The sequence below is a fragment of the Vanacampus margaritifer genome, chromosome 1 (genome assembly GCF_051991255.1).
Source record: "Vanacampus margaritifer isolate UIUO_Vmar chromosome 1, RoL_Vmar_1.0, whole genome shotgun sequence".
Taxonomy (NCBI): Eukaryota; Metazoa; Chordata; class Actinopteri; order Syngnathiformes; family Syngnathidae; genus Vanacampus; species Vanacampus margaritifer.
The window spans coordinates 3970253-3993199 of record NC_135432.1 but is presented as its reverse complement, the minus strand read 5'-3'; the positions used below and the strand labels follow the sequence as shown (position 1 = coordinate 3993199).

At 38.6% G+C, this 22947-nt stretch overlaps 3 protein-coding genes across 4 annotated transcripts; all 3 read right to left on the bottom strand.

The window, feature by feature from the left end:
- Window positions 1–431: 431 nt before the first annotated feature.
- atp6ap1a (ATPase H+ transporting accessory protein 1a) lies at window positions 432–7478 on the bottom strand. The gene is made up of 11 exons (XM_077550211.1): window positions 7312–7478; window positions 6068–6194; window positions 5909–5983; window positions 5307–5500; window positions 5080–5120; window positions 4902–4987; window positions 3433–3582; window positions 2753–2910; window positions 2375–2425; window positions 1219–1456; window positions 432–986 (listed from the first exon to the last, which is right to left on the bottom strand). Exons 1-11 carry the CDS (start codon window positions 7428–7430, stop codon window positions 777–779), a joined length of 1449 nt encoding a protein of 482 aa, XP_077406337.1. The 5' UTR covers window positions 7431–7478; the 3' UTR covers window positions 432–776.
- Window positions 7479–8190: 712 nt separating this feature from the next.
- Window positions 8191–13885, bottom strand: tafazzin (tafazzin, phospholipid-lysophospholipid transacylase). Of its 2 annotated transcripts, none has more exons than XM_077571897.1 (11): window positions 13826–13885; window positions 12542–12688; window positions 11532–11717; window positions 11394–11439; window positions 10932–11017; window positions 10780–10860; window positions 10299–10340; window positions 10164–10226; window positions 9042–9094; window positions 8880–8957; window positions 8191–8657 (listed from the first exon to the last, which is right to left on the bottom strand). In XM_077571897.1, the coding sequence occupies exons 2-11, from the start codon at window positions 12648–12650 to the stop codon at window positions 8571–8573; spliced, it is 831 nt and encodes a 276-aa protein (XP_077428023.1). In that variant the 5' UTR covers window positions 12651–12688; window positions 13826–13885; the 3' UTR covers window positions 8191–8570. The 2 variants fall into 2 exon arrangements, with proteins under 2 accessions (XP_077428023.1, XP_077428032.1); XM_077571906.1 differs by having other exon boundaries at window positions 11532–11660.
- A 287-nt stretch (window positions 13886–14172) lies between these two features.
- On the bottom strand, window positions 14173–22802 carry LOC144035384 (mitochondrial carnitine/acylcarnitine carrier protein-like). The gene is made up of 9 exons (XM_077545024.1): window positions 22581–22802; window positions 21814–21909; window positions 21523–21650; window positions 19709–19799; window positions 17977–18094; window positions 15923–15995; window positions 15722–15831; window positions 14768–14889; window positions 14173–14696 (listed from the first exon to the last, which is right to left on the bottom strand). Exons 1-9 carry the CDS (start codon window positions 22680–22682, stop codon window positions 14634–14636), a joined length of 903 nt encoding a protein of 300 aa, XP_077401150.1. The 5' UTR covers window positions 22683–22802; the 3' UTR covers window positions 14173–14633.
- Window positions 22803–22947: the final 145 nt, after the last annotated feature.

Here is a 22947-nt window from a genome sequence, read left to right as displayed (position 1 = left end):
GTTCCAACATATTCTTGGGCACAAAATAACTTTTCATTGCTGCTGAATATCATTTTGCACCCTCACCCCAAATATAAAGCATTCAAATATACAAGTCAAAGCTCATTTACCATAGTTTTTGCACATATTCAAATTTGACATTGAGTGCAAAACGGCTCTTCTTTGATTATGAAATTATTCCAAATATTTGGGAATGAAAATTTAGATAAAGGAAAATTGTTTCCACAGACGTTTTTATTGACAATACAGCACCTTCACTTCAGTCATCCAACAAAATCAAACCAGGTGACATCACAAATATTCTTCCTTTCTACAGACAATATTCCCTTCGGCAAACAAAAAACTAAACACAAAAATAATTAACTAAAAAACACCTTCTTCAATAAATAATTTCACATTAGAGATTATTATTATTATTATATATATATATATATTTTTTTTTTTAGAGTTTGGACTAAATGATTCCAACAAGCTTCAGTTTGTGCACATCTTTTTTTGTCCATCCATAAAATGACTATTACTTGAACACAATAAGAAGATTTAGGATACAGGGACGAGAAACCAGTGCTTATTCTACACCACAAGCCAAACACGGATGCAGGCAAGATGAGGGTGGAAGAATCCCTGTGGTAGGACAGGGGGAAAGGAAGCAGGGTGTTGGGTAGATGGGAATACAGGGACAGGGCCATGCTATCGAGAGTGTGAACGAAACATAAAGACAGGAGAGTAAGGACATCGGATGGGGGGTGCATGGAAAGACAAGATGGGGTGTGACTTCACTCCGTCTGTGGCACGGAGATGGCCGGGCCTTTTGGGTCGTCGAAGCGGTCCATGGTGTGGAGCTGCATGATCATGTGTAGGCCGTACGTGAGCACTAGGACCATGAGGAGGCTGGTCATCAAGCCCATCCAGATGCCTGGCGAGAAGAACCCGGCGCAGTCGGAGGCGTACGAGAACTTGCTGCCACTCACATTGAAGCCTTGAATCTGTCAGGACATGATCACGTGACATTAATGCACACATGTTTGCATTGGCACACTGACAGGAAGTAAAGAAAATGTAGAACATATATGGTACACTTGACGTTTCTCAAATTATGCTACATTAGAAGTATATACACATTACATATGTAAAAAAAGCTAGCAGTATCTACAACATGAAATACGTTGGAAAAATGCTATATTCCAAGTACTGTATGTAGATATTCAATCTTCTTACTTGGAAGTCTTCAAACGCAACCCTCCACTGATTGGCGGGATCTTTGGATGAACGCGGGACGAGCTGTGGCCACCGGAAGCTGCTGACCGACTCGCAGCGGTACGAGTACTCGGCAGGGGCGTAAATGTTCCTGCTGCCGTTAAACGTGGCCTTGGTGCCGTCGTACTCCAACTCGACGGCGTCCAGCGTGAACCAGCGGCGGGCCGACACCTTGTAGTGGCGCTGGCTCAGCGCAAAGCTGCACGGACAAACACTGGCTTTTTCTTTGGCTTTTTACACTTATATGAAAGTTAAGAATGTTACTTTGCCTGTACAGTTATTTACATTTTATGATGGGGACAACTTAAGCAGTGCAGTGTGGTATAGTATAATGTACCTGTAGTAGTAATGTGTAGTAGGGCTGTGCAATTACAAAATCAGCATAATTGTAAAAAAATTCAAAAAATAAAGATTATAAATACAAATTTTGAGTTTTTTAAATTTATACATTTGCACCTTTTCATTTTATTTTAAAATAACAAATTTAATACATTTTGTTCCATCTAAAATGAACTTGCATACTTAGTTTTTCAAAGATTTTGGTCTTAAGATTTTTTTACGTTTAAACATTTTCTTGTTTTGTACAAAAAAATAAATGATCATCCTAATCGTGATTAATATTTTCATAATAATCGAGCAGCCCTAATGTGTAGGAGAGTAAAGTTTAGTGCAGTACTCCTCTCATTATCATGAATTTTCAGGTGGATCTGAAACTTATAGCCCACAGTAAACTGGGGTTCACGCTATAGTTATTTTGGATAGTAAAAATGCAAAAAAAATGTTTTTTTTTTGTTTTTTTTTGTAGAAGCACGTAATACCATATGTAGCACAGTAGAGAGTAGATTAATATAATACAGAACAGTATCATGGTACTATATACTTTGAAAGGCCCTCTTTAAATAAAATGTATTATTCGTAGTAGTATATATACTGTATAGTATAGTATAGAACTCTATAGTGTAGCATAGAGTACTATAGTACAATATAATGTCATAGAATCACATTATGGGGCAGTTTGACCCTGGGAAAAAAATATCTCAATTTAAGGGGGGGAAATGTTGACTTCTCAAAATCAGATTTGTTCCACTTTCAAAGTGGGTGTGTCAAGCAGACTCACATCAGTTTGAAGTTGCGGTGCCCAAGAACATTCTCGTAATTAAGGGTTAGTCTGCAAAGAATAAAAAAAATAATAAAGAAGAACAGATTACAATAATGACAAGTTCAAAATGAAAAGCAGCTTCATTCATTCATGACTTTTCCCAACCAACAGAGGGCGCAATTAATTCAAGTCAAAATCCTTTGCGGTTTGGAAATACAAAGTAATCGACAAACAATGTTTGGAGAAAGCGCCCAGAGCCATGACTATGTGAATTTTCTCGCAAACATCTAAGAACATGTTCCATTAGGGGGGCGAGTAAATCTGTGAATTCACGAATAATAAAACGAAGTTAACTGTTTCCAAAAACGTCCACATGTGCGGATATCTTTGCGCTACCTTGCTCTTGTTTTGTCGCAGCTGGAACCGTGCAGCTTTGGGCTGACGCCCTCACCAAAGGTGGACGGCGTGAGGTCATGTGACTCCCAGCGGCCGCTGCGAAGGATGCTGACTGACAGGCCTTTGGCCCACAGGAGGATGCAGGTACTCTCACCTTCCTGCACGCACACATTTGGAAATTCTCTCATCGGTGCATCATTTTTGTGTGTTCAAGAACTTTTACTGAGTAATAGTAATACAAGAAGAAGTAGCAGAGTAATAGAAATAGAGTAATCCTGAGTGATTTGGTGTCATTTGGTACAATTTCATTGAAGTGAAAGCTCACATTAATTGAGATAAAGTACTTTGCTGCCATCTTGTGGCATCAAAAGGCAATTGCAAATCCTTTGGAAGGAGCATCAATTACAGGCAGGAAGATTTTCACTCTTGGAGGCAGGGCACGACAGGATTTTTCATTGTGAATACTGAACATGTTTAACATTGATCACATATGTCAGAGTCCCAACACAATCCCGCACCACACCACAAGGTAATCTTTAGGCACATTTGATAGTCGGACGCTGAATTTGATCAAAATGGAATGAATCGGGTTAAATGTACAACATATGTGGTAATAGATGAAGAAAAGAAAATGTTATTTTGTAGAAGCAAAAAAACCCCAAATCAATGCTTTTTAAGACCTTAAACTCCACTGGAGCATAGACGCCAGCCTTCTCCTTCATTTTGCGCTGCTTCTCGCGCTCTCGCTCCCGATCTCTGTATCCGCCTCTGGCCTGCAGCAGCGAGCGGCCACCCGCCAGAGCCGCCTCCATGGAGAATGACGGTGCCCCCTGACAAACAAACACCAGCAAGCGAATAATACAGCATAAACATAAACAGCCTTAAAAGGGAAATCAGGTCGAAAATTTTCTTGAAATATATTTTATGCATCCCCACTAGTCGAAGCACGGTATTCTGATTAATATTGTGGAGTATAAATTAAGCAAAAAATAAAAAAATCCATCCATTATTATCGATCTCAGAAGGCGGACATTTTGCCTTGCACTGCATCTTACGATCAACTGAAAATGACATCTGTCGCAGTGCCTGAGTGCTCATGTTGTGAACATCACGGCTCACCTGTTTTCTGGGATTGAGCACAAAGATCAATCGCCAAGATTGATAATTGTGATTCGCTCAAGGGAGTTCTTCACAGTATCAATCTGGGACTGTAGCACGCTGATTTGCTTGCGAAAGGCGGGACATTCTGTACAATATTTCGATATGATTGGACGATGCGGGATTGCACGTTTGTTTTGACCAATCAGGGCAACGGATGAAAATGTTTTCTTCGGTCTCATTTTAGGGAGAAAAAAAAAAAAGCACGAACATCTTTAGCAGATAAAAATGCATGAAGCGCCTCTAGCTGTTCAACATTCAACAAGGAAACAGTAAGTAATTCTGCAAGAACAGAATTAATTGCAGCATCCATTTGTCTATGTTAGGTTTGTTTGTTTACCCCGGCGTCGGCGCTTCCTGGTTTCGTCACGGCGGCATGTCCCGCCCTAAACAACGCCCGATTGGTCTGACCTAAAGGTTGGTTGCGAACGTATCAGCGGGATCAGTGCAAGATGGATTCTCGTCAGAAAGGAAAGGAAAAACCATGCCACAGTTTGGTTTTGGCTACGTGTGCTTGTCCTCGCTGTCGTTACGAGAAGCACCTGTGGCTAAAGACAAAACTCTGGTTTTCCCATCAATGATGCTCGTAGTATTTAGGAATAAATAATGCGAGAATTCAGCTTGCTGGCAAGGTTAACATCCCATGAGCCAAACTCAAATTCACATTTCAAGGAAAAATAAGAAATTTTGAAAAGAGGCTACGGATGAGGGCCTAAACATGCTTGATATCAGGCCTGGCAAAAAAAAAAAAAAAAAAAAAAAGGAGAGGAGAAGAAATTAGAGAATTCTAACATGCCAGTAACTAAAAGTTCTTGCATCCCAACATTTTTCTTTATTTCCCCCTATCAAAATGATCATATATAAAATAATGAATTGCAACACAAATACAGCACAAAATTGAACATCTTAAAAGGGTGCATGAGTGCTCCATAAAAATGCAAATGGCGACTGGTAGCCAATCTGTGTGTTCTCACTACTGTGTTTGACTCACCCTGGAGGGTTGCAGGGCGGTGTAGATGGCCGTGTATGGAACAGACTGGCTCTTCATGACACTCACAACCTGGCCGATCACCTCGTCTAAAGAATGCAAGATGAACAAGTTGGTTCAACGTTACCCTTTTTTTTTTTTTTTAATCAACCACAACATGCCCGAGTCAACAGCGACTCACCGTTGCCACTGAGAACTTCTTTGGCAGACATTAGATCAGACCTAAAGCAAAAACAAACATTTGGTAGTCAAGCGACTCTCAGAGTCGATTCGAGCAGTCGTTCCCAACTGTGAGAGGTCATAAACAGTACAGTTTACTCTTGGTGACATTTTTGCTTGGTGGTGTTCTTGCTATTGTTTTTGTATTACAGAAGCAACACCGTACTGAGCACATGCTGGCCAACTAACCCGATGTAGTAGGGCAGCCGGAAAACGAGCAGGGCGGGCGAGGAAGCGTTGAGCGTGAGCTGATTCAGCGTGTCGGGGTCCATGTATAAAGGGGAGGTTTCAAGTTGCTCTTGCAGGTGACCAATCACTGCGTTGGAGGCCGGCCAGGACACGGCCGGAAGCACAAGGGAGGAGGACGATGACCTCAGAGCGTTCTTCAACACACAACTGATGTTAGCGTTTGCCACTCAAAACCCTGCACGGTGTCGCTGTCCTCTTTAATTAGACATATGACGCACTGGCATTCACAATTTAAAGAGTTGTCAAGCATCTGAATAAAAGCTCTCAAAATGATATATAAAAATCTATGGATGGACCAGCTATAATTTTCTAAATATTTCAAATGGGTAAAATTCTTCCTAAATATAGTCATTTATTATTGTCATTTTCCTTTTTTCAAACAAAATGGTAAGTGGAATTGCATGGCTGCTAAAGAAAAGCAACAAAATGAAGGCTGATTAGGTGTTGCCGTTTTTTTTTTAGTTTTTATGCACTGGCTCCCCCTGGTGTCCAAAAGCCAACACAAGGCAATGAAACAAGAAGAAATAGAAACCTGAACCAACCTCTAGGTTGGGGAAAACGCTGTCCTGCTTATTTCCAAAAGCTCCTCCGTACAGCGTGAAATCCTCCACGCTCATCTAGAGGAAAGACAAAGACTTTTGCTTGAAAATAATTCACAAAAAGCAAAACGTCCCTCTTTATAATGTTATCCATGCACGTACCTTGTCCTGAAGAAACAGCAGCACATTTCGGGGGCCAGTGTTGAGAGTCCTGTCCAGGTAACCGGCCAGCTGCTGCTGCTCGACAATGTGACCTGCTGCAGGGAGGGGCTGGTTCGCTTGGGGGGTCCTGAAGAAGATCCATGAGCAGAATGAGGCGAGCAAAACCACGATTGTCTCAATTCAAAAAGAAACCAAAAGACAGCTAGGAAGACAGTGTGGACCTTGCAACTCAACAAGGTATTTTGGATTGCTTTTGCGGGAAAGTAATAGCAATATTTGTTGAGGCTCAAAGCCAGCTCTTTACCAAACGTTGTGCAAAACCGGAAAGCCGCAACGGATATGATGGCATGGCATACTGTACATGTTTGTGCTTGTGTCATACAAATTCAATGGTATATTGTCAATCCGCAATACTGCAACATACAGAGGATCGAAATTTGATTCTCAAGGGCTAAAAAAAAATAAAGTGAATGATTGAATAATATTTTGTGTGTTAATTAGATTTTTTTTTTCTTGACAGTAGGAGCGCTGTACAGTACAGATAAATAAAAGAGGGAAACTTTTGTTTGCAGAAGATAAAAAAATAGCAGCCCCCGCCCAACCCCCAGATGTATATAGTGCTTAATTCTTATTCCACAAACAAAATAATTAAGCAGAAGACCATGTTTTGACAAATGGGGGCACACATAACACATTATTGAATAGAAAATGTTTGCCTTGAATTCCAACCCCTGGGCGTTATTTGACCATTTTTTTTTTTTTTTTTTTTGGTTTTGACCAAGCCATTTCAAAATAAAATAACGCCCAAGGGTTAGGCCCGTCCCTGTTTTTTTTTAATTTTATTTTACTTAGAGGATTTCAATGAATCAGCACTTCAACTTTTACAAGTCAAGGACTACTGCTTGCTTTGACGACAACGAATGAATGAATGAATGAATAAATAAATATCGCCTCCATTGGTTGCAGCAGTCGTGCACTGTATTTTAACATTGGTTTCAATGTGTCATTCATTCCCAAACAATCGCACGCAAACAATCCATCCATTCTCAAATGGGTGATTAATTAACTAGCACGTCCGTATCCCCAGTATGTCTTACGGTGGATATCTGGGTGTGTTTTTTTATTTGTTTGTTTTTTTGAACATAGAGATGCTACTAGGTGTCAGGTGGCTTAGACGGCCGTTGCGCCTCAACACCCCAGCCAAAACACACATGCTAAAAACAAAACAAAAAAATCGGACTCACCATTGGTGCGACCACAAGACGAGCGGCACCTGCTCCTCGCAGTTGCTCTGAAGGCCGAGCAGGAGGACGAAGAGGGTCGCGGAGATGCTGCGAAAGGGAAGCGTCTCAGTCGTCGCCATCTTCGGTTATCCCAGCGTGTGACGTCACGGAGAGCGGATGAAGAGATGAAGTCACTGCGCAGCCTCGTTCGCGCAGCCGCTAAGTATTATTTTACACACGAAAAAAATACTAACAATGATAATAAAAATAAGAACAATAATTAAGATGGTAATAATTATATTAGTAATTATTACTATTTCTAATTAATTGCTATTGAAAACATCCCTTCGTAACAACAGAGAGGTGCTTTGTTTGTTGCTCTAGTTTATTTCTGGTAGCAAGGTAGGCTAGTACATTTTACTCAGTCAGTGCATGTTTTACATTAAATCTCACAAAAAAACAGACACAACAAAACACTAAAAGTATGTCTATTCTGAAATAATGCTCTTGTCTCTGTGATTCACTGATTGCTTTCCACTGCATGGGCTCCTTTCTTATGCTATAGAAAACTATATGAAAATGATCCATCCAAAGTTGTGAGTCGCTTTTTTTGGAAAATGGTCAACAAAAAGGCTTTGTAAAGTCACGTGGTTTTGTAAACTCGGCCCTCTGTGTTTGCAACCATGTTGTCAGTGCAAGCGCTGCACATCACAAGGACATACTTTGAACTACAGAAGCAGCTGTTAAAAAATTTAAATTACTGACAAATGAACTTCAATTGAGAGAACCATGTCATTGCCAGTCCCAATGTAGCATAAATGGGCATCCGATTTCAACAATGATCTTCTCTCTTTACATTGAGTTTATCAGGAAAACATGCTTATTATGACCACACAAGGGTCCCCATATAAAAACTTTATTGGCATTGACAGAGCAGGAAGGAAGGAGCAGCCAAATACATTTTTTTTTCCTCCTGACAGTGATCAGGACAACAAATGTGCAGTGCTAAAAATAATGATACACGGAAAGATGAGATAAGGTATAATAGAATGCAACCATAAAATGTTTTTTGTTTTACATTAAAGAAGAATAACCATGTGTCCAAACATGAATGAGGTCAGTTAATGTTCTGTCCCATTCAGCATGTTTTTAAAACATTTGAGAGGAGTTCTCTTCACACAAATTAGGTCCTTTGATACTTGCTCTGGCACACTCCTGCACAAAATGGCTTCCCGCATGTTGTGGCCGAACCCTTGTGTTCATGTGAAGGTTCACCACGCTCAGGATTTGTGAAGTGCCTCAGCTTGAACTTTTAGTCTCTGAAAGTCCACCTGTATGACGTCCGCCAGTGTCTTCCTCATCTCCAACTGCAAATTGATGGAGAGGACGTATGAATGTCTCTTGATGACACATTGTCAACGCATTGCACCGGAACATTTTAAAGTGGAATGTAGCACCTCTGAAGTGACACAAAACAACCTTTTTTTATGATTAAACATACAGCAGGTCACATTCAACAAAACAGACAAAACAAGATCAGTAAAGTGAATGATTGACGACAGTTACAGATGATCCAAATATTGCCTCACCTGGCTCTTGTTGTCCGCTCTGAGCTTTTCCACGAGGTCTTCGACACCGAAGGGTTTTCCCACAAGGATGGTGATTCTCTAGAAGCACACAAGCGATTAATCGGAATTTGCCGTCGCTCGGGGGTGAGAGAATGAGGGAGAACGCCGCGAGGCTGTTCCTACCTTGCCAATCCGAGGGATGTAGGGGCTCACATTTGGAAGGACATCACTCAAGCCTGACACAAAAGATAACGACTGTTATAAAGAGGAATATATCGGATGCAGTCTATCGAGCAAATTGCTTTCCATGAAGCACAGAGGATAAAATGTATTGTCTGCTATGCTAAATAACAGTTGTTTGATTGTTTAAAAGGATTGCAAGTGTGATGCTAATTTCTGTAAACCCGTCTATGACATTTTCTACCGTGTGTTGGCGTTCGGCGAGCAGACCACGTGATCTGTCCGCTCAACTAAAGGTAGACACTTAGGGAAGAGGCAGAATAAGCACAAATGTGACAGAAAAATAAAAACTGCCAATCGGCTTGTAGAAAATAAACAAAAGAAAAGTAACAGAGAAACAAAAATACAAGAAAATATAGCCAACAAAAATTACATATCACGCACTTGAACGGTTTAGAAATTAAGGTTTCGTTTGATTATTTAAATTTGATTAAAAAACATAAGCACATAATACATAAACATGGATAGCATTAACTCATTCACTGCCAATGACAGCTATAGACGTTAAAAATTCATTTGAACTATTTTTATTAGTTTAACATTTTTTCCCCCATTTTTTGTTAATAGAATGAAAAAATTTGTGATTAATAGTGAGTTAACTAGTGAAGTCATGCGATTAATTACAATTAAAAATGTTAATCACCTGATGCCCCTAATTTTTAATAACCTTTTCTTAAAAAATAAAATAAAAATCATTTTAATTTTTAATAATGTTTTTTTTTAAACAAAAAATTATAAAAAAAATTAAGGGCGTCGGGCAATTACTATTTTTAAACGTAATTAATCGCATGACTTCACTAGTTAACTCACGATTAATCACAAATTTTATATCTGTTCTAATATAAAAAAAAATCTAGGTTTTTATACTTTTGTTAACAAAAATGGGAAAAAGGTGTTAAACTAGAAATAGTTCAAATGAATTTTTGACGTCTATAGCCGTCAATGGCAGTGAATGAGTTAATCAAAATAATGAACCTGATTTTGGTAAGTTACAAAAAAGAGAAGACTAGACAAGAACATGCAACATGTAAGAAAGTCATTGAAAAACAGCCATGGCTCACTTACCCACATGCCACAGTGGCAGGATGACGGGATTGAGGGTGCACTCTGCTATTAGGCGTCCCACGCCTAAAAGACCCCCAGTGTAAATTTGTGTAAGCAACACGTTACACGTGAATGGGCGTCATGCAATGTACTTACCCCATTTTAACCTGAGGAATTCTTCACTTGTGTTGATTTTGCCTGTTCAATGAGCAACAACAACATTACTAAACCCACTGGTGTCTAACCCACATCCACTACATTATTTATATATTTATTTTAAATCACAAATAAGCCGTATAGAAGCTGAGTTGATTGATGATGTCAAGAAGTAATCGATTTTTACACTCCAGAAATTCAGATTTTTTTTCACAGAGCACAGAATTTGCCTTGGATTGTTTAAAAAAATTCTAACCAAAAGTGATGCTAATTTCCTTGAGTGAATCTATGGAGTTTCCCATCGTTATTTCAGTATTAAGATCGTGGATTTACAGTTTGAAAAGCTAATTATAATACTAGTCACTGCACTTTAAAAAATATATATAAATAAAACAACAGACAAATTTAAAAAAAAAAAATGCTGAAATAACTGCAACAATCCATTCTAGATGGTTTCTTTCAAACATTAACGTAGTCCTACCTTCAGGAAAAATGTGCACCCACTCTCCTCTGTTCAGCTTCTCCAGAATAAAATCCATGCCTTTCTGGTAAACGCCATCGCCTAAAGAAGGGGCCGTAAAATACCAACATTCAACCCATAAAAAAGTCAAACGGCATTCTCGTGTCACTCACCTCTACAGACGGGCACGCATTTCCCTCGGCTGAAGAATCGGGAGTGCAACTCCCTTGTGAAGCAGATGTCCGAAGCTGTTGGAGTCCTGTTCCGATCACAGTTGAATGAAACATACATTCATTTCATACATGAAACCATAAACCATGGCTCTGTCCTCTGGATTTATTTATTTACAGATTTATTTATTTTTTAAAAGTTTACAATTGTATTTTATTTTTATTTTATTTATTTATTATTATTTTTATTTTTTTATTTTTTGGGTGGAGGGGGGAGGGGGGCAACCGGTTTTCGTGGAACATGCGTATTGGAGATTTATCCCATCTTTTTACCAGCATTACCTTCTATGTGAAATAAGTACTGCTGTAAACACAAATGATTGAGTGCATTTAAAAACAAACAATAAAATAACAATTGAGAAAGAAATTATCTACAGTATGTGACCAAGATAAAACTGTGCTTACCATCGCATCTTGTTAAAGTTCCAGAAATGTCTGAGCTTCAGGACACCTGCCGCAAACAAACACACACAAATAAGTAAACACACACACAATGTGTTGAATCTCCTGATGCATCGGCAGCACTTCCAGGTGGACTCTCACCCCAGATGTGGGGGTCATCCATACAAGACTGGTGATTGGAAAGTGTGATGAGGGGCGTGTCAGCCGGCCGCTGGTCGATCAGTTCCAAGAGAACCTCATGGTTGTGCACCGTCAGGCAGTTCAGGTGCTCTACGGGAATAGCGACAAGGCTGGCGAGTGATGAGAAGGTTCCAGTGGGGATCCCTGCTAAAGTTGCCAAATTCTGGGAATTATTAACTCATTCACTGCCATTGACGGCTTTAGACGTCAAAAATTCATTTGAACTATTAGTTTAACATTTTTTTCCACTTTTGTTAACAAGAGTGTGAAAACTTCAAAAAAAATGTATTGTACATTTAGAACAGATATAAAATTTGTGATTAATTGTGAGTTAACTAGTGAAGTCATGCAATTAAAAAATTGAATCGGCTGACGCCCATAATTTTTAATAAATAATGAAAAAAATTATCGGTCAGGCGATTATTATTTTTTTAATTGTAATTAATCACATGACTTCAATAATTAACTCACGATTAATCACAAATTTTACATCTGTTCTAAATGTACAATAATTTTTTTTTTAGGTTTTCATACTCGTGGAAAAAGTGTAAAACTAATAAAGATAGTTAAAATTAATTTATGACGTCTACAGCCGTCAATGGCAGTGAATGAGTTAAAGTTGGAAAATTTTCATGGCAAATAATGTGAATTATTGGAATACAGTACACTAGTAAAAAAAATCAGGAAGTTACACATTTAAAGGGCCCAAATATCATGCAAAATCAACTTTTTTGAGCTTTTAGCCATGTTAAAATGCAAATTCATCACAAAAACACACACACAAATAGCATGAGAAGGACCTTTAATATTTTGAATGGGACTTTGCTGGCATTGTTGAATAGGTGAGAACATTCAAGTTTTTGTTACTCAATGAAATAACCGATCATTCAGTAAAATATTATAGAATTGATGTAGTGGAATTTTAACTGGAGTTTATAATACAATATTTTGTGACGTTGTATGTAACTTACTGGTCCACAAGTAGGAGTAGGAGCCCACCAAGCCCATGATGAGCGAGCCAGAGAGCCTCCACGCCAACGTTGGGCATTGTGGAAAAGGCCACTTGACCTCCAGTGGCATCGCGGCTCTCCACACGCACTACATCCACACACGCTCACCTGGTGTGACATGTGGGACAACAAAAGACAGATATTTTGTATAATGGAAACAAGCAAATGTCACATGGCATCATTTACGATAACATTAAATTATTTTGGGCCCAAAAATAATTGATAAATTGGGCTGATCTTAAAATTAAATCTCAAGATGCCCATATTTCAGTTCAAAAGTTTCCAGCACATATCCAATATAAAGTGCTGCCTCTGCATCATACAAAATGGGGCTCAAAATTGCACTAATTTTCCTGGAATGACAGCTTTTAGGGAAAAAAAATAGTTGCTGGAAGGGTCAGAAAAGACGCTAAATTAGCAACATGTACATTGTTTGGTAAAGTAGCTCCTCAATGTTACAGGTGGGTTGTAGCAGTGGACAGGCTGCGCTTTAAACAATGGAAAACCATCATTCTGACAATAAGCTTACATTTCGCAACAAAATGGACTAATCTTTCAGCCCTCCAAGTAGATCATTTAGGTGGCATGCTGACAGCAAAATAGCACCAGGTGACTGCTATTGCAACCCAAAATGGTTGGTTGGACTAGCCAGGGCATCTAAACTGTCGTGAAAAAGTGTATTCTCTTATTGTTTCCAATCTCTCAAGAAGTTAAAGTTAACACACTCCGTTCCGGGTAACTGCATGATCGACGTTTTCAATTGTGATCTTAACTTTAATTATCTGCAACGTCTTTCTGCATGTTTTACTTTAATGCAATGATCACAATCGTCTGTGCTCTTTTCGTCATTTTTTAACCAAGAGAAGGGTGATTGTCATAGTCATTTGTAATTGTACACAACTGATATTTTGGTTACATTATGCATCATAAATAATTCTGCACGGTCAAATCCACGCCTAAAACCTTTGATCGAGAGGAACCATCACATTAAGTATTATCTGCTGAGCGTGAAAGTTGCACACAAGATTTTTTTTTCTAGTTTGCCACTCTACACATAAGGTTACAGAAGTATTGAAGTCAAACTATGGTTGCTAACGAGTTAACACACGGTTTACATTTACCACGTAAAACTTCAATACGAATAAGGTGACATTTAGTAATACGGTCGACAAAATAATAATATAAATCCTTGCAATAATGAGAGGGAGATGCACAAAGTATAACAGATAAAAAATATTTACTCACTTGCCTTTTTCCGTTTGACAGGCTAACCACATAACCCGGAAGAGAAATGTCGCCTTGGATTGTGGGTACTGTAGTTTTTACTCCAAAAGATTCAATGTAATACTAATTATGCACAGTAATGAATAAAAATAGAACAGGTGAAACAACGCAAATGATTTTGTCTGTTTATTTATAATTGTTTAATTATTGTTTTGTGTTGTATGCATGGTTTATGTTTTGTTTTTCATATATCACATTGTACAGTTTGTTTTAGACCTACATGTTTTAATATGTATTTTCTTTTATTTTTGTCTTGCCAGCATCGTCCAAGAAGACTTTTAGCAGGATAACATATAAGCAAATTGCTGTCAAATTCAAAAAAGTTTTATTGAAAACAGTTACAAACATGTTCATGCACTTTAAAAAGTTCCAAATAAATGATACAAGTCCAAATGTAGATCTCAAAGTGGTCGATAAATCAGCACCAATTGTTTTTAACATGCTACAAAGTCAAACAAAAAAGGAGTAAATAGATTTTAAAAAGTAATTGTAGCAACAATAGAGATAAAACTTGCATACAGATTGCTTATTTATGGCCATAAAATACTAAATTGTGGCTTTAAAATCATTATCATGAACAACTTGGACACCTGGGTAAACAAATGAAACACACCTTCGCCTTTCCAAAGCAGGTGCGCTTGATTTGCTTACCCAACTGGCCACTGGCCACAAATGAGCATTTTGCGTGCATGTTTCTCCGCATGTCATATCTGGAACTCCGTATAACCGTGATTACAAAGCAATTTATTGGCCGCAGTAGCTCGCAGGTTCACCAGCCGGGTGCCAGCCAGTTCAAACCCTTTAAGGCCACTTCGAAGCCCAAGAAACATGCCTGGAAGAAGGAGAGAAGGAGATTTGGATGGCGTCTTATCAGCAAAAGAGCGCAAGAGAAAGGTGTCGTACGGCGTTGGCGGGGAAGGCTCGGAGGAAGACGGCGTTGAAACCTTTGTAGAGCGCTTTGGCTCCTTCTTCTCGAAGCAGCGTCCTCAAGACGTCCACCAGACCTCTGTACTTGCCGTCTGCGGCTGCGCACACACGCGCACACAAACAGTATATACAGTGGATATAGAAAAAAAAAAGTGAGTATTTTTTATAAACTGTATCACAATTCAACACTATTTTTCTAACATTACCTCAAAAATAGATAACATAGATGATGCGATTCAAAAAAATTATGAATAGGTGAATTCATGAATAGCAAACTGAGAATAGGCGAGGCTCAATATTTTTCATGTGCTGTATAACTTTTGCATGTTCACAAATAAAGTTTATACCGAAACCCTATTAACTGTAAAAATAAAACATTTATTAACTCATTCACTGCCATTGACGGCTATAGACGTCAAAAATTCATTTGAACTATTTCTATTAGTTTAACATTTTTTCCCACTTTTGTTAACAATATAAAAACCTAGAAAAAAATGTATTGTACATTTTGAACAGATATAGCATTTGTAATTAATCATGACTTAACTATTGAAGTCATGCAATTAATTACAATAAAAAATGTAATAATAAAATAAAAATGTAAAAAAAAAGAAAAGATTATTAAAAATTAGGGGCGTCAGGCGATTAAATCTTTTAATTGTAAATAATTGCATGACTTCACTAGTTAACTCACGAATAATCACAAATTTTATATCTGTTCTAAATGTACAATATTTTTTCCCCCGAGGTTTTCATAGTCTTGTTAACAAAAGTGGGGAAAAAAAAGTTAAACTAATAGAAATAGTGAAAATGAATTTTTGACGTCTATAGCCGTCAATGGCAGTGAATGAGTTAAAGATTGCTATTACATTCATGCTCTGTCACCCAGGAGGGGGTGGGGGGGGGGGGGTCCTCACATCCATACGTCACCTGTCTGAAAGTTGGACTTGAGGACATCTGGGGGAAGCGCGATGGTCCAGTTCAAGAGTCCAGCCACGCCGCCAGCGAGCAGGATGGAGGCGGCGCCAAGCTGAGAAACGCTAACAACGCAGAGCCATGGAAAGATCAGCTAGCATGAAGGTTTTACCATCTTTAACCTTGTGGCCTTTACGTGGTAATGCAGTTAGTTACCTTTGACCTTCTGGAGTCAGGAACTTTTTCAGGTATTCATACGTCAGAAAATAGAGACCATTGGAAGGCACATCTGGAAGACAAGAAAACACAAACAGTTAACTTTATTAATATGATAAAAATATATATATATTATGTTTGAGGTGTATGCTCCATTAACTCATTCACTGCCATTGACGGTTATAAACGTCAAAAAATCATTTGAACCATTTCTATTAGTTTAACATTTTTTTCTACTTTTGTTAACAAGAGTATGAAAACCTATAATTTTTTTATTGTACATTTAGAACAGATATAAAATTTGTGATTAATCGTGAGGTAACTATTGAAGTCATGCGATTAATTACGATAAAAAAATTGTAATCGCCTGACGCCCCTAATTCTTTTTTTTTTAATCGTGAGTTAACTAGTGAAGTCATGCAATTAATTAAATTTAGAAAATTTATCACCTAACCTAATTTTTTAATAATACTTTCTTTAAAAAAAAGTATATATATATATATATATATATATATATATATTTTTTTTTTTAAGATAAAGATTTAAGATTTAAAAAAGAAAAGATGATTAAAAATCAGGGGCGTCAGGCGATTAAAATTTGTCATCGTAATTAATCGCATGACTTCACTAGTTAACTCACATTTTATTATCTGTTCTAAATATACAATAAAAAAAATCTAGGTTTTCATACGCTTGTTAAAAAAGTGGAAAAAAAAGTTAAATTAATAAAAAATAGTTAAAATGAATTTTTGACGTAAATAAGCGTCAATGGCAGTAAATGAGTTAAATATAATGTACAGTATATGTTGTGTATACATTATGTAAATATGCTACTTAGAGGTGTAGAGACCATTATGATGTAAATGTTCTCTACACCTCTAATAGAGCATATTTACCTCCTATTTTAAAATATCACATGTAGAAAACATTAGATGTAAATATGATAGAATGAGTTGCATTAAGACATAAAATAGATGATGAATAGATGATAAGTATGTTACATTAGAGGTGTATTGTCATCTAATATGATGTAAATGTGCAACATGGAGGTGTATAGAACATACATTTTATTTGTTAATGTTTTATGTAGGAATTGTAGGATTTACATACGTCACATACACTGCAAAAACTGAAATCCTAACTAAGATATCATTTCTTAAATTGAACCTAAATTTGCTTATTTTGATTTGACAAGTTATTATTTACTTCAAATGAAATTGTCAGGCAAGATCATTGTGTTTATTTTAAGATACTTATTACTTAATTATCATTTTTTGATGAAGCAGTCTTGGCATTGAGTGTTAACAGCCAGTTTTAAATACTGTGAGGCTTAAAACGAGCATTTGCCACATTTTAAGATGACAACTAACCAACATCAAAGGGCCTGAACTGGGCTTTCCTGACTTTTCTTATTTTAAGATTTTGCATAATCTTGTAATAAGATAAACGGGGGGGAAAAATACATGTATTAAAAGAGACGCGTGCAATATGGTTCATTTCGTTATATTTACTAAGCTCATTTTTCCATCTTTCAGTACCAGCTCAGTGGTCAAGTGGTAGAGTGCCTACCCTCAGATTTGAAGGTTGTGGGTTCAATTCCTGGCTATGTTATGACAAAGAAAATGGGACCTGTTACCTCCCTGCTTGACACTCAGGCTAAGTTATCCAAGTGTAAAAAAGGAAATAAATAATCTCATGTATTTTAAGAAAATAGTTATATTTATTACAGCTTGAAAAAAGTCGACATTACTTGTTTTTAGTCTGAAAATACTATTTTCATGACCACAGTGTTTGATAGTATTATTTTCTTATTTTTCCAAATCTTACAGGTAAATTTAAGTAAAATGTTTTTGTTCTGTTGGCAGATCATTTTTCTTATTAGAAGTAATAATTTTCTTATTTTACTTTTTTTTTTCTTCTTCAATTTTCTACAGTCCCTTTTTGCAGTGTATGATCAATATGCAACATTCGAGGTGTACGGAACATGAACTAACTATGTGCAGTAAATAAGCTGCAATGGAGATGCATACTTTTCATTCTGAGAGCCAGTGTACCTCTAATAAGTGTCAGCAGCGTCCCTTTGTAGACGCTGCGGATGCCCTGTTCCTTGTAGAGACGCGCGGCGCAGTCAAGAGGACCCGAATATTTGGACGGGCCGCCACCAGCCTGAACCTGAATAGCTCAAAACGAAACACATCTGTCGTTGGCTTCAACTGCGTAGTTGAGCCTTTGTAGTGACTTTGAATGCTGTTAAATGGAGACACTGATACACAACCATCCACACCAAACAGTCAATTCTGTAGAGTACATTTGACTCTATTTAGTAGGGGTGGGAATCTTTGAATGTCTCACGATTCCGGTTTTTGGGTCTGCGATTCGATTCAGAATCGATTTTCGATTAAGGACGATTTTTGATTCAAAATGATTTGATTGACAAAAAATGTTTGCTTCAATCTATAGATGTGCAAGGAGTTGTAATGATCTACTCCGGTCTGACTCGCTAATGCTAATTAGCGCGCCACTCGCGGCACTTTTATCACTCAATAGAACGGCGCCACACCACAAAAAAACGACTTTTATTGGAATAACTTGATCGTGACTTTTTCCTTCTACTCTCTAATGTGGCTACAACTTATCAGTGTATCAGACCGCGTGGAACCACACTGCCCCTCAGTGGCCAAATCGGGTACAACATGAACAGCGCTCCAAATAAAGGCACACACAGACAAAGGCAAGACAGTATAAAATAATAATAAAATAAAAAAAGATTTTGGGACATTCCAAATCGATTCTGAATCATACTAAATGAGAATTGTGACTCTTATGATAATCAATTTTTGGGCACACCCCTACTATTTAGAGTGGGACCAAATCGACTCAGTTAGTAATATTTACACTTGGAAGAGAGTAAAATAAAGAATTGAAAAAAGAAATTCACTTCAAGGGTTGAGGAACAAACTCACGACCTTCAGCTTGGGAGACAGCCCATCTACTCCCTGAGCCACGGAGCTCGTGCTGTGTGTTGGTATATCGCTGGTGTCGGCTGGAATCGATGTTTTTGGTCTCTTGGAGATAAGCAAACAGTAGGAGGGGCATAGCTCAGGTGGCAGTGCGGCAGTCTGAATATCATGAGTTCATTCCTCAACTCTTGAGTGATTTTTTTTTTTTTTTCAATTCTTTATTTTACTCTCTTCCATTTGTAAATATGAGCCTACTCTAAAACCGAGTCTATTTGGTCCCACTCTAAATAGAGTCAAATTTGCTCTGCAGAATTTACTGTGTACAAATGAAGCCACCACCGGCTAATTAACCCCTTCGGACCCTCAGATGGTCCCAGTGGACGTGACATATTTGCGTGTCCAAACCAATAAAACGGATCATTTGGATGATGTCATCACTTCTGCTTCATGATTGGATCTTACAGAACCAATCACAATCGTAAGTTGATTCACATGATGTTCATGTTCAAAATTTACAAATGCCACGGTCTTGCCCGTCTTCCATGTCTCCTTCCACCAACACAGCTGATTTGATGAACAGGATCATTATCGGGCTTGCTGATAAAATGAATCAGCTGTGTTGGAGGAGGGAGACATGTAAAACAGGCGGGGACAGCGGCTCCTGAGGACCAGGGTTCGCTACCCCTGCTCGAGAGTCTAAGAAAAAGATCAGGACAAATCCGTAACTTCCTCTCCACGGACTGATTAACCAAGACACCCCATCCCCCATCCATAGTACCATATAACACGTTGGTGTGGGGTCATGGGGTCAGACTTTGGACTTCACCTGCAGTAAGCATTTAATCCTCTCTCCCGGAGCCACGATCACTGTGGTGAAGACCCCCGCCAGACATCCTGACAGGAATATCTGAGCATGCCTGAACACAGTCACATAAAGACAATCGGCGTCTATATATAGGCCTCCTATTCTGAACACCTTTACATCATATTTCATATTCAAAACACCGCCCATGTAACACATTTATGAAGTAGACGACTGTTGAAAATATGCTCTGGAGAAACATGAGGTCCTTGCAATTGAGTGGCAGCTGAAATTGTGACATTCATAATATAAGAGGCGGGTCTCACATTAGCCAATAGCATTCGAGGGCACGGCGCTGTCAACATTTATATTTGGACATACGTAATAAGGTCAGGGCACGTTTGCATGCTATCAGACTTATCGCACAATATTGAGTCCAAAAAAGAAAACAACACATTTCAACTTAAACGCACCATTTTAAACGCAAGGAGGAGTAAACTTGCTGGCGTTCATTTTAAGTAAGTATAAGATGTATAGAAAATACGGTTCAAATGTGTTATCTGAGTGTCGAATATGTGCCTTTAGAGGGAGTACAAGGTTATTTTAGTTCATGAAAACACTCAAACTAAAATTCAAAGAACAACTCTGTTAACAAAGTCAATTAAAAACGAAAATGCTTTTTAAAAAAACGAAAACCGAAACTACATTTGGCACAATTAGCTAAAACTAACCAAATTATACAGAAAATGTCTGTTTAGTCTTTTGTAATTAACTTAATAGATGAGCCTTTGGGGATGATTTTAAATGTGATTTTAAGTATATTTATTTTGATATTAACCGGAATAAGGACATTTGAAAGTGTGTTGTACAGAAGTGACGTCATCTTGCAGCAGCAGCAAAAGCTTCGGATGACGCCGCTCTGAGACGACAATTCGTGCTCGACATTTGGCTCCGTTTTTCATTTTACCATGATGTTTATTAAGGGTGTTCCCACCATGTCTCACGATTCGATTCCGATTTTTGGCTCCGCGCTGCGATTCAAAATCGATTTTCGATTGGGAACGATTTTTGATTCAAAATGATTTGATTGCCAATGATTTTTGCTTCAATCTATAGATGTGCAAGGAATTGTAATGATCTACTCCAGTCTGACTCGCTAATGCTAATTAGCGCGCTACTCGCAGCACTTTTATCACTCAAAAGAACGGCTCCACACTGCAAAAAAACAACTTTTATTGGAATAACTTAATCGTGACTTTTTCCTTCTACTCTATAATGTGGCTACAACTTAACAGTGTATCAGACCGCATGGAACCACACTGCCCCTCAGTGGCCAAATCGGGTACAACATGAACAGCGCTCCAAATAAAGGCACACAGACAAAGGCAAGACAGTATAAAAAAAATTTTTTAAATCGATTTCGGGACATTTAAAATCGATTCTGAATCGTACTAAATGAGAATCGATTTTTTGGCACACCCCTAGTGTTTATCAAATATTGCGCACAAGTAATATTAATACTGAAACTAACTAAGACTAAACTAAAATCTAAGCATTTTTAAATAACTAAAATTAATAAAAAGAACCACCCTGAAAACTAATTAACTAACTAAATAAAATTTAAAAAAAACTCAAAACGAAATCAGAACTAACTACAATGAAAATTCCAAAACTATAATAACCCTGGTGGGGTGGCGTGTTTACTGGTTTTAAGTGCGTCAAGATTCAGACATGACTTCAGGGTTCAGACTTTGGACCGGCTTTAACGTTAGACCTGGCTTCAAGGTTCAGGCATGAACTTGAAGGTCCCACGCGTCAGTGTGTGTTCTTGTACTAACGTTAGCTCTTGGCTGGGGTCCGTCTGCTGGAGCTGCTTCCCGAAACCGAAGCCGAAGAAACTGATTGCCATCATGGGCGCCACACCCACTAGCGGAGCACCCATCCCTTTGTACAGGCCCAGGATGCCCTACACACACACACACACACACACACACACACACACACACACACGCACACACACACACACACACACACACACACATTTACATTTTCGACACAGCTCCAGTTTACCAATGTATGTGTGTGTGTGTGTGTGTGTGTGTGTGTGCGATTGTGTCCTGTGTGTTGACCTCTTTGGAGATGGTCTTGCGAAAACAGTCAAAGGTTCCCGTGTAGACGACATAGCTAGAGAGCGGAGAGGCTTTGGGCTGAGTCTGGAGTCTCACCTAAAACACAACGCAACAACACACACATCATCAAAGGGGAAATATTTGGAAAACGTTTGTATGCAAATAGCTGCGGGTGTCAGGATTGTGAAATTAAACAATTTGCTGTAATCTGATGTTTTTCTATAATCCGTTTTGATGAGTACATCAAATTGAACTGAATTGAATTCTTCCCCTTGTACAGTCCTTGAATTGTATCATATCTAATGCTGTCACTATCGATTATTTTTAGGATCGATTAATCAATTGACTATTGTTGTCTTGTCTAATAATGAAAATCATATTGGAATTAGCGATTTCTCCTCTCTTGCGGCCATAATCTCACCTATTTAACATCAGACTGACACCTTTATGCCCTTCTACACTTTATTCACACAATTCAGACTCCTCACTCACAAACTGAAAGCCGGAGAATTGAACCCTCAACCTGAACTGTGCGGCAGACGCGGTAACCACTGATCCGGATCACGCTGCCCCGCTTTGTTGTTTTCACGGTTTAATATTAATTAACACAACATTGCCCCAAGAAGGTTTTCGAGCTAAATTTGCAGCTCCACTTGCGCCTCGTGCGTTTTTAAGCTGATTTGTCCAATAATCTCCTCAAAGCCTGAGTAGAAAACAGGTCAAGAGCAACAAGAGTCGGAAGGCAAACACATTCGGGACCGAGTCACCTTGATGGTGTCCAGCGGGTGTCCGGCCAGCAGCAGACACGCTCCGCCGACGCCCCCGGCCACGAAGTTCTTGAGGGGAGAAACTCTTGGCTCGTCCCCCATCCTCTCCCCCGCATGGTCCGCGCCGAGGAGCGGAGAGGCGGCCTGCGCTTCTCCTGCGTCACGGTGGACCTCCGTCTTACGTGCACCGGGTGTCCTCACGTCGGCTCCTCTCAGTGGCGACTTTTGAACTAACTTGCCAACTCAACTCTCGTCCACGCCCCCATTCTCGCCTGCTGACGTCATCGTCACGTGCAACAACAATAATGGGAAACATTCCCGAGGTTTCATACGTCATTGATCAATTCCATTCAATGTCACATAAAAT

Bases quoted from the DNA above. Each gene is read 5' to 3' on its own strand.
- LOC144035384 (XM_077545024.1), bottom strand. From the start codon at position 22,682: ATGGGGGACGAGCCAAGAGTTTCTCCCCTCAAGAACTTCGTGGCCGGG. The intron at 21,651-21,813 runs GTCAACACACAG...GTGTGTGTGTAG, and splicing joins GCAAGACCATCTCCAAAGAG to GGCATCCTGGGCCTGTACAA. The intron at 19,800-21,522 runs GTTAGTACAAGA...GACTGTGTTCAG, and splicing joins GACCCCAGCCAAGAGCTAAC to GCATGCTCAGATATTCCTGT.
- atp6ap1a (XM_077550211.1), bottom strand. From the start codon at position 7,430: ATGGCGACGACTGAGACGCTTCCCTTTCGCAGCATCTCCGCGACCCTC. The intron at 5,984-6,067 runs GTACGTGCATGG...TCTTTCCTCTAG, and splicing joins TGCTGTTTCTTCAGGACAAG to ATGAGCGTGGAGGATTTCAC. The intron at 4,988-5,079 runs GTGAGTCGCTGT...TGCATTCTTTAG, and splicing joins AGAAGTTCTCAGTGGCAACG to ACGAGGTGATCGGCCAGGTT.
- tafazzin (XM_077571897.1), bottom strand. From the start codon at position 12,650: ATGCCACTGGAGGTCAAGTGGCCTTTTCCACAATGCCCAACGTTGGCG. The intron at 11,018-11,393 runs GTAAGCACAGTT...TGATCGGAACAG, and splicing joins AACTTTAACAAGATGCGATG to GACTCCAACAGCTTCGGACA. The intron at 10,227-10,298 runs GTAAGTACATTG...GGGGTCTTTTAG, and splicing joins ATTCCTCAGGTTAAAATGGG to GCGTGGGACGCCTAATAGCA.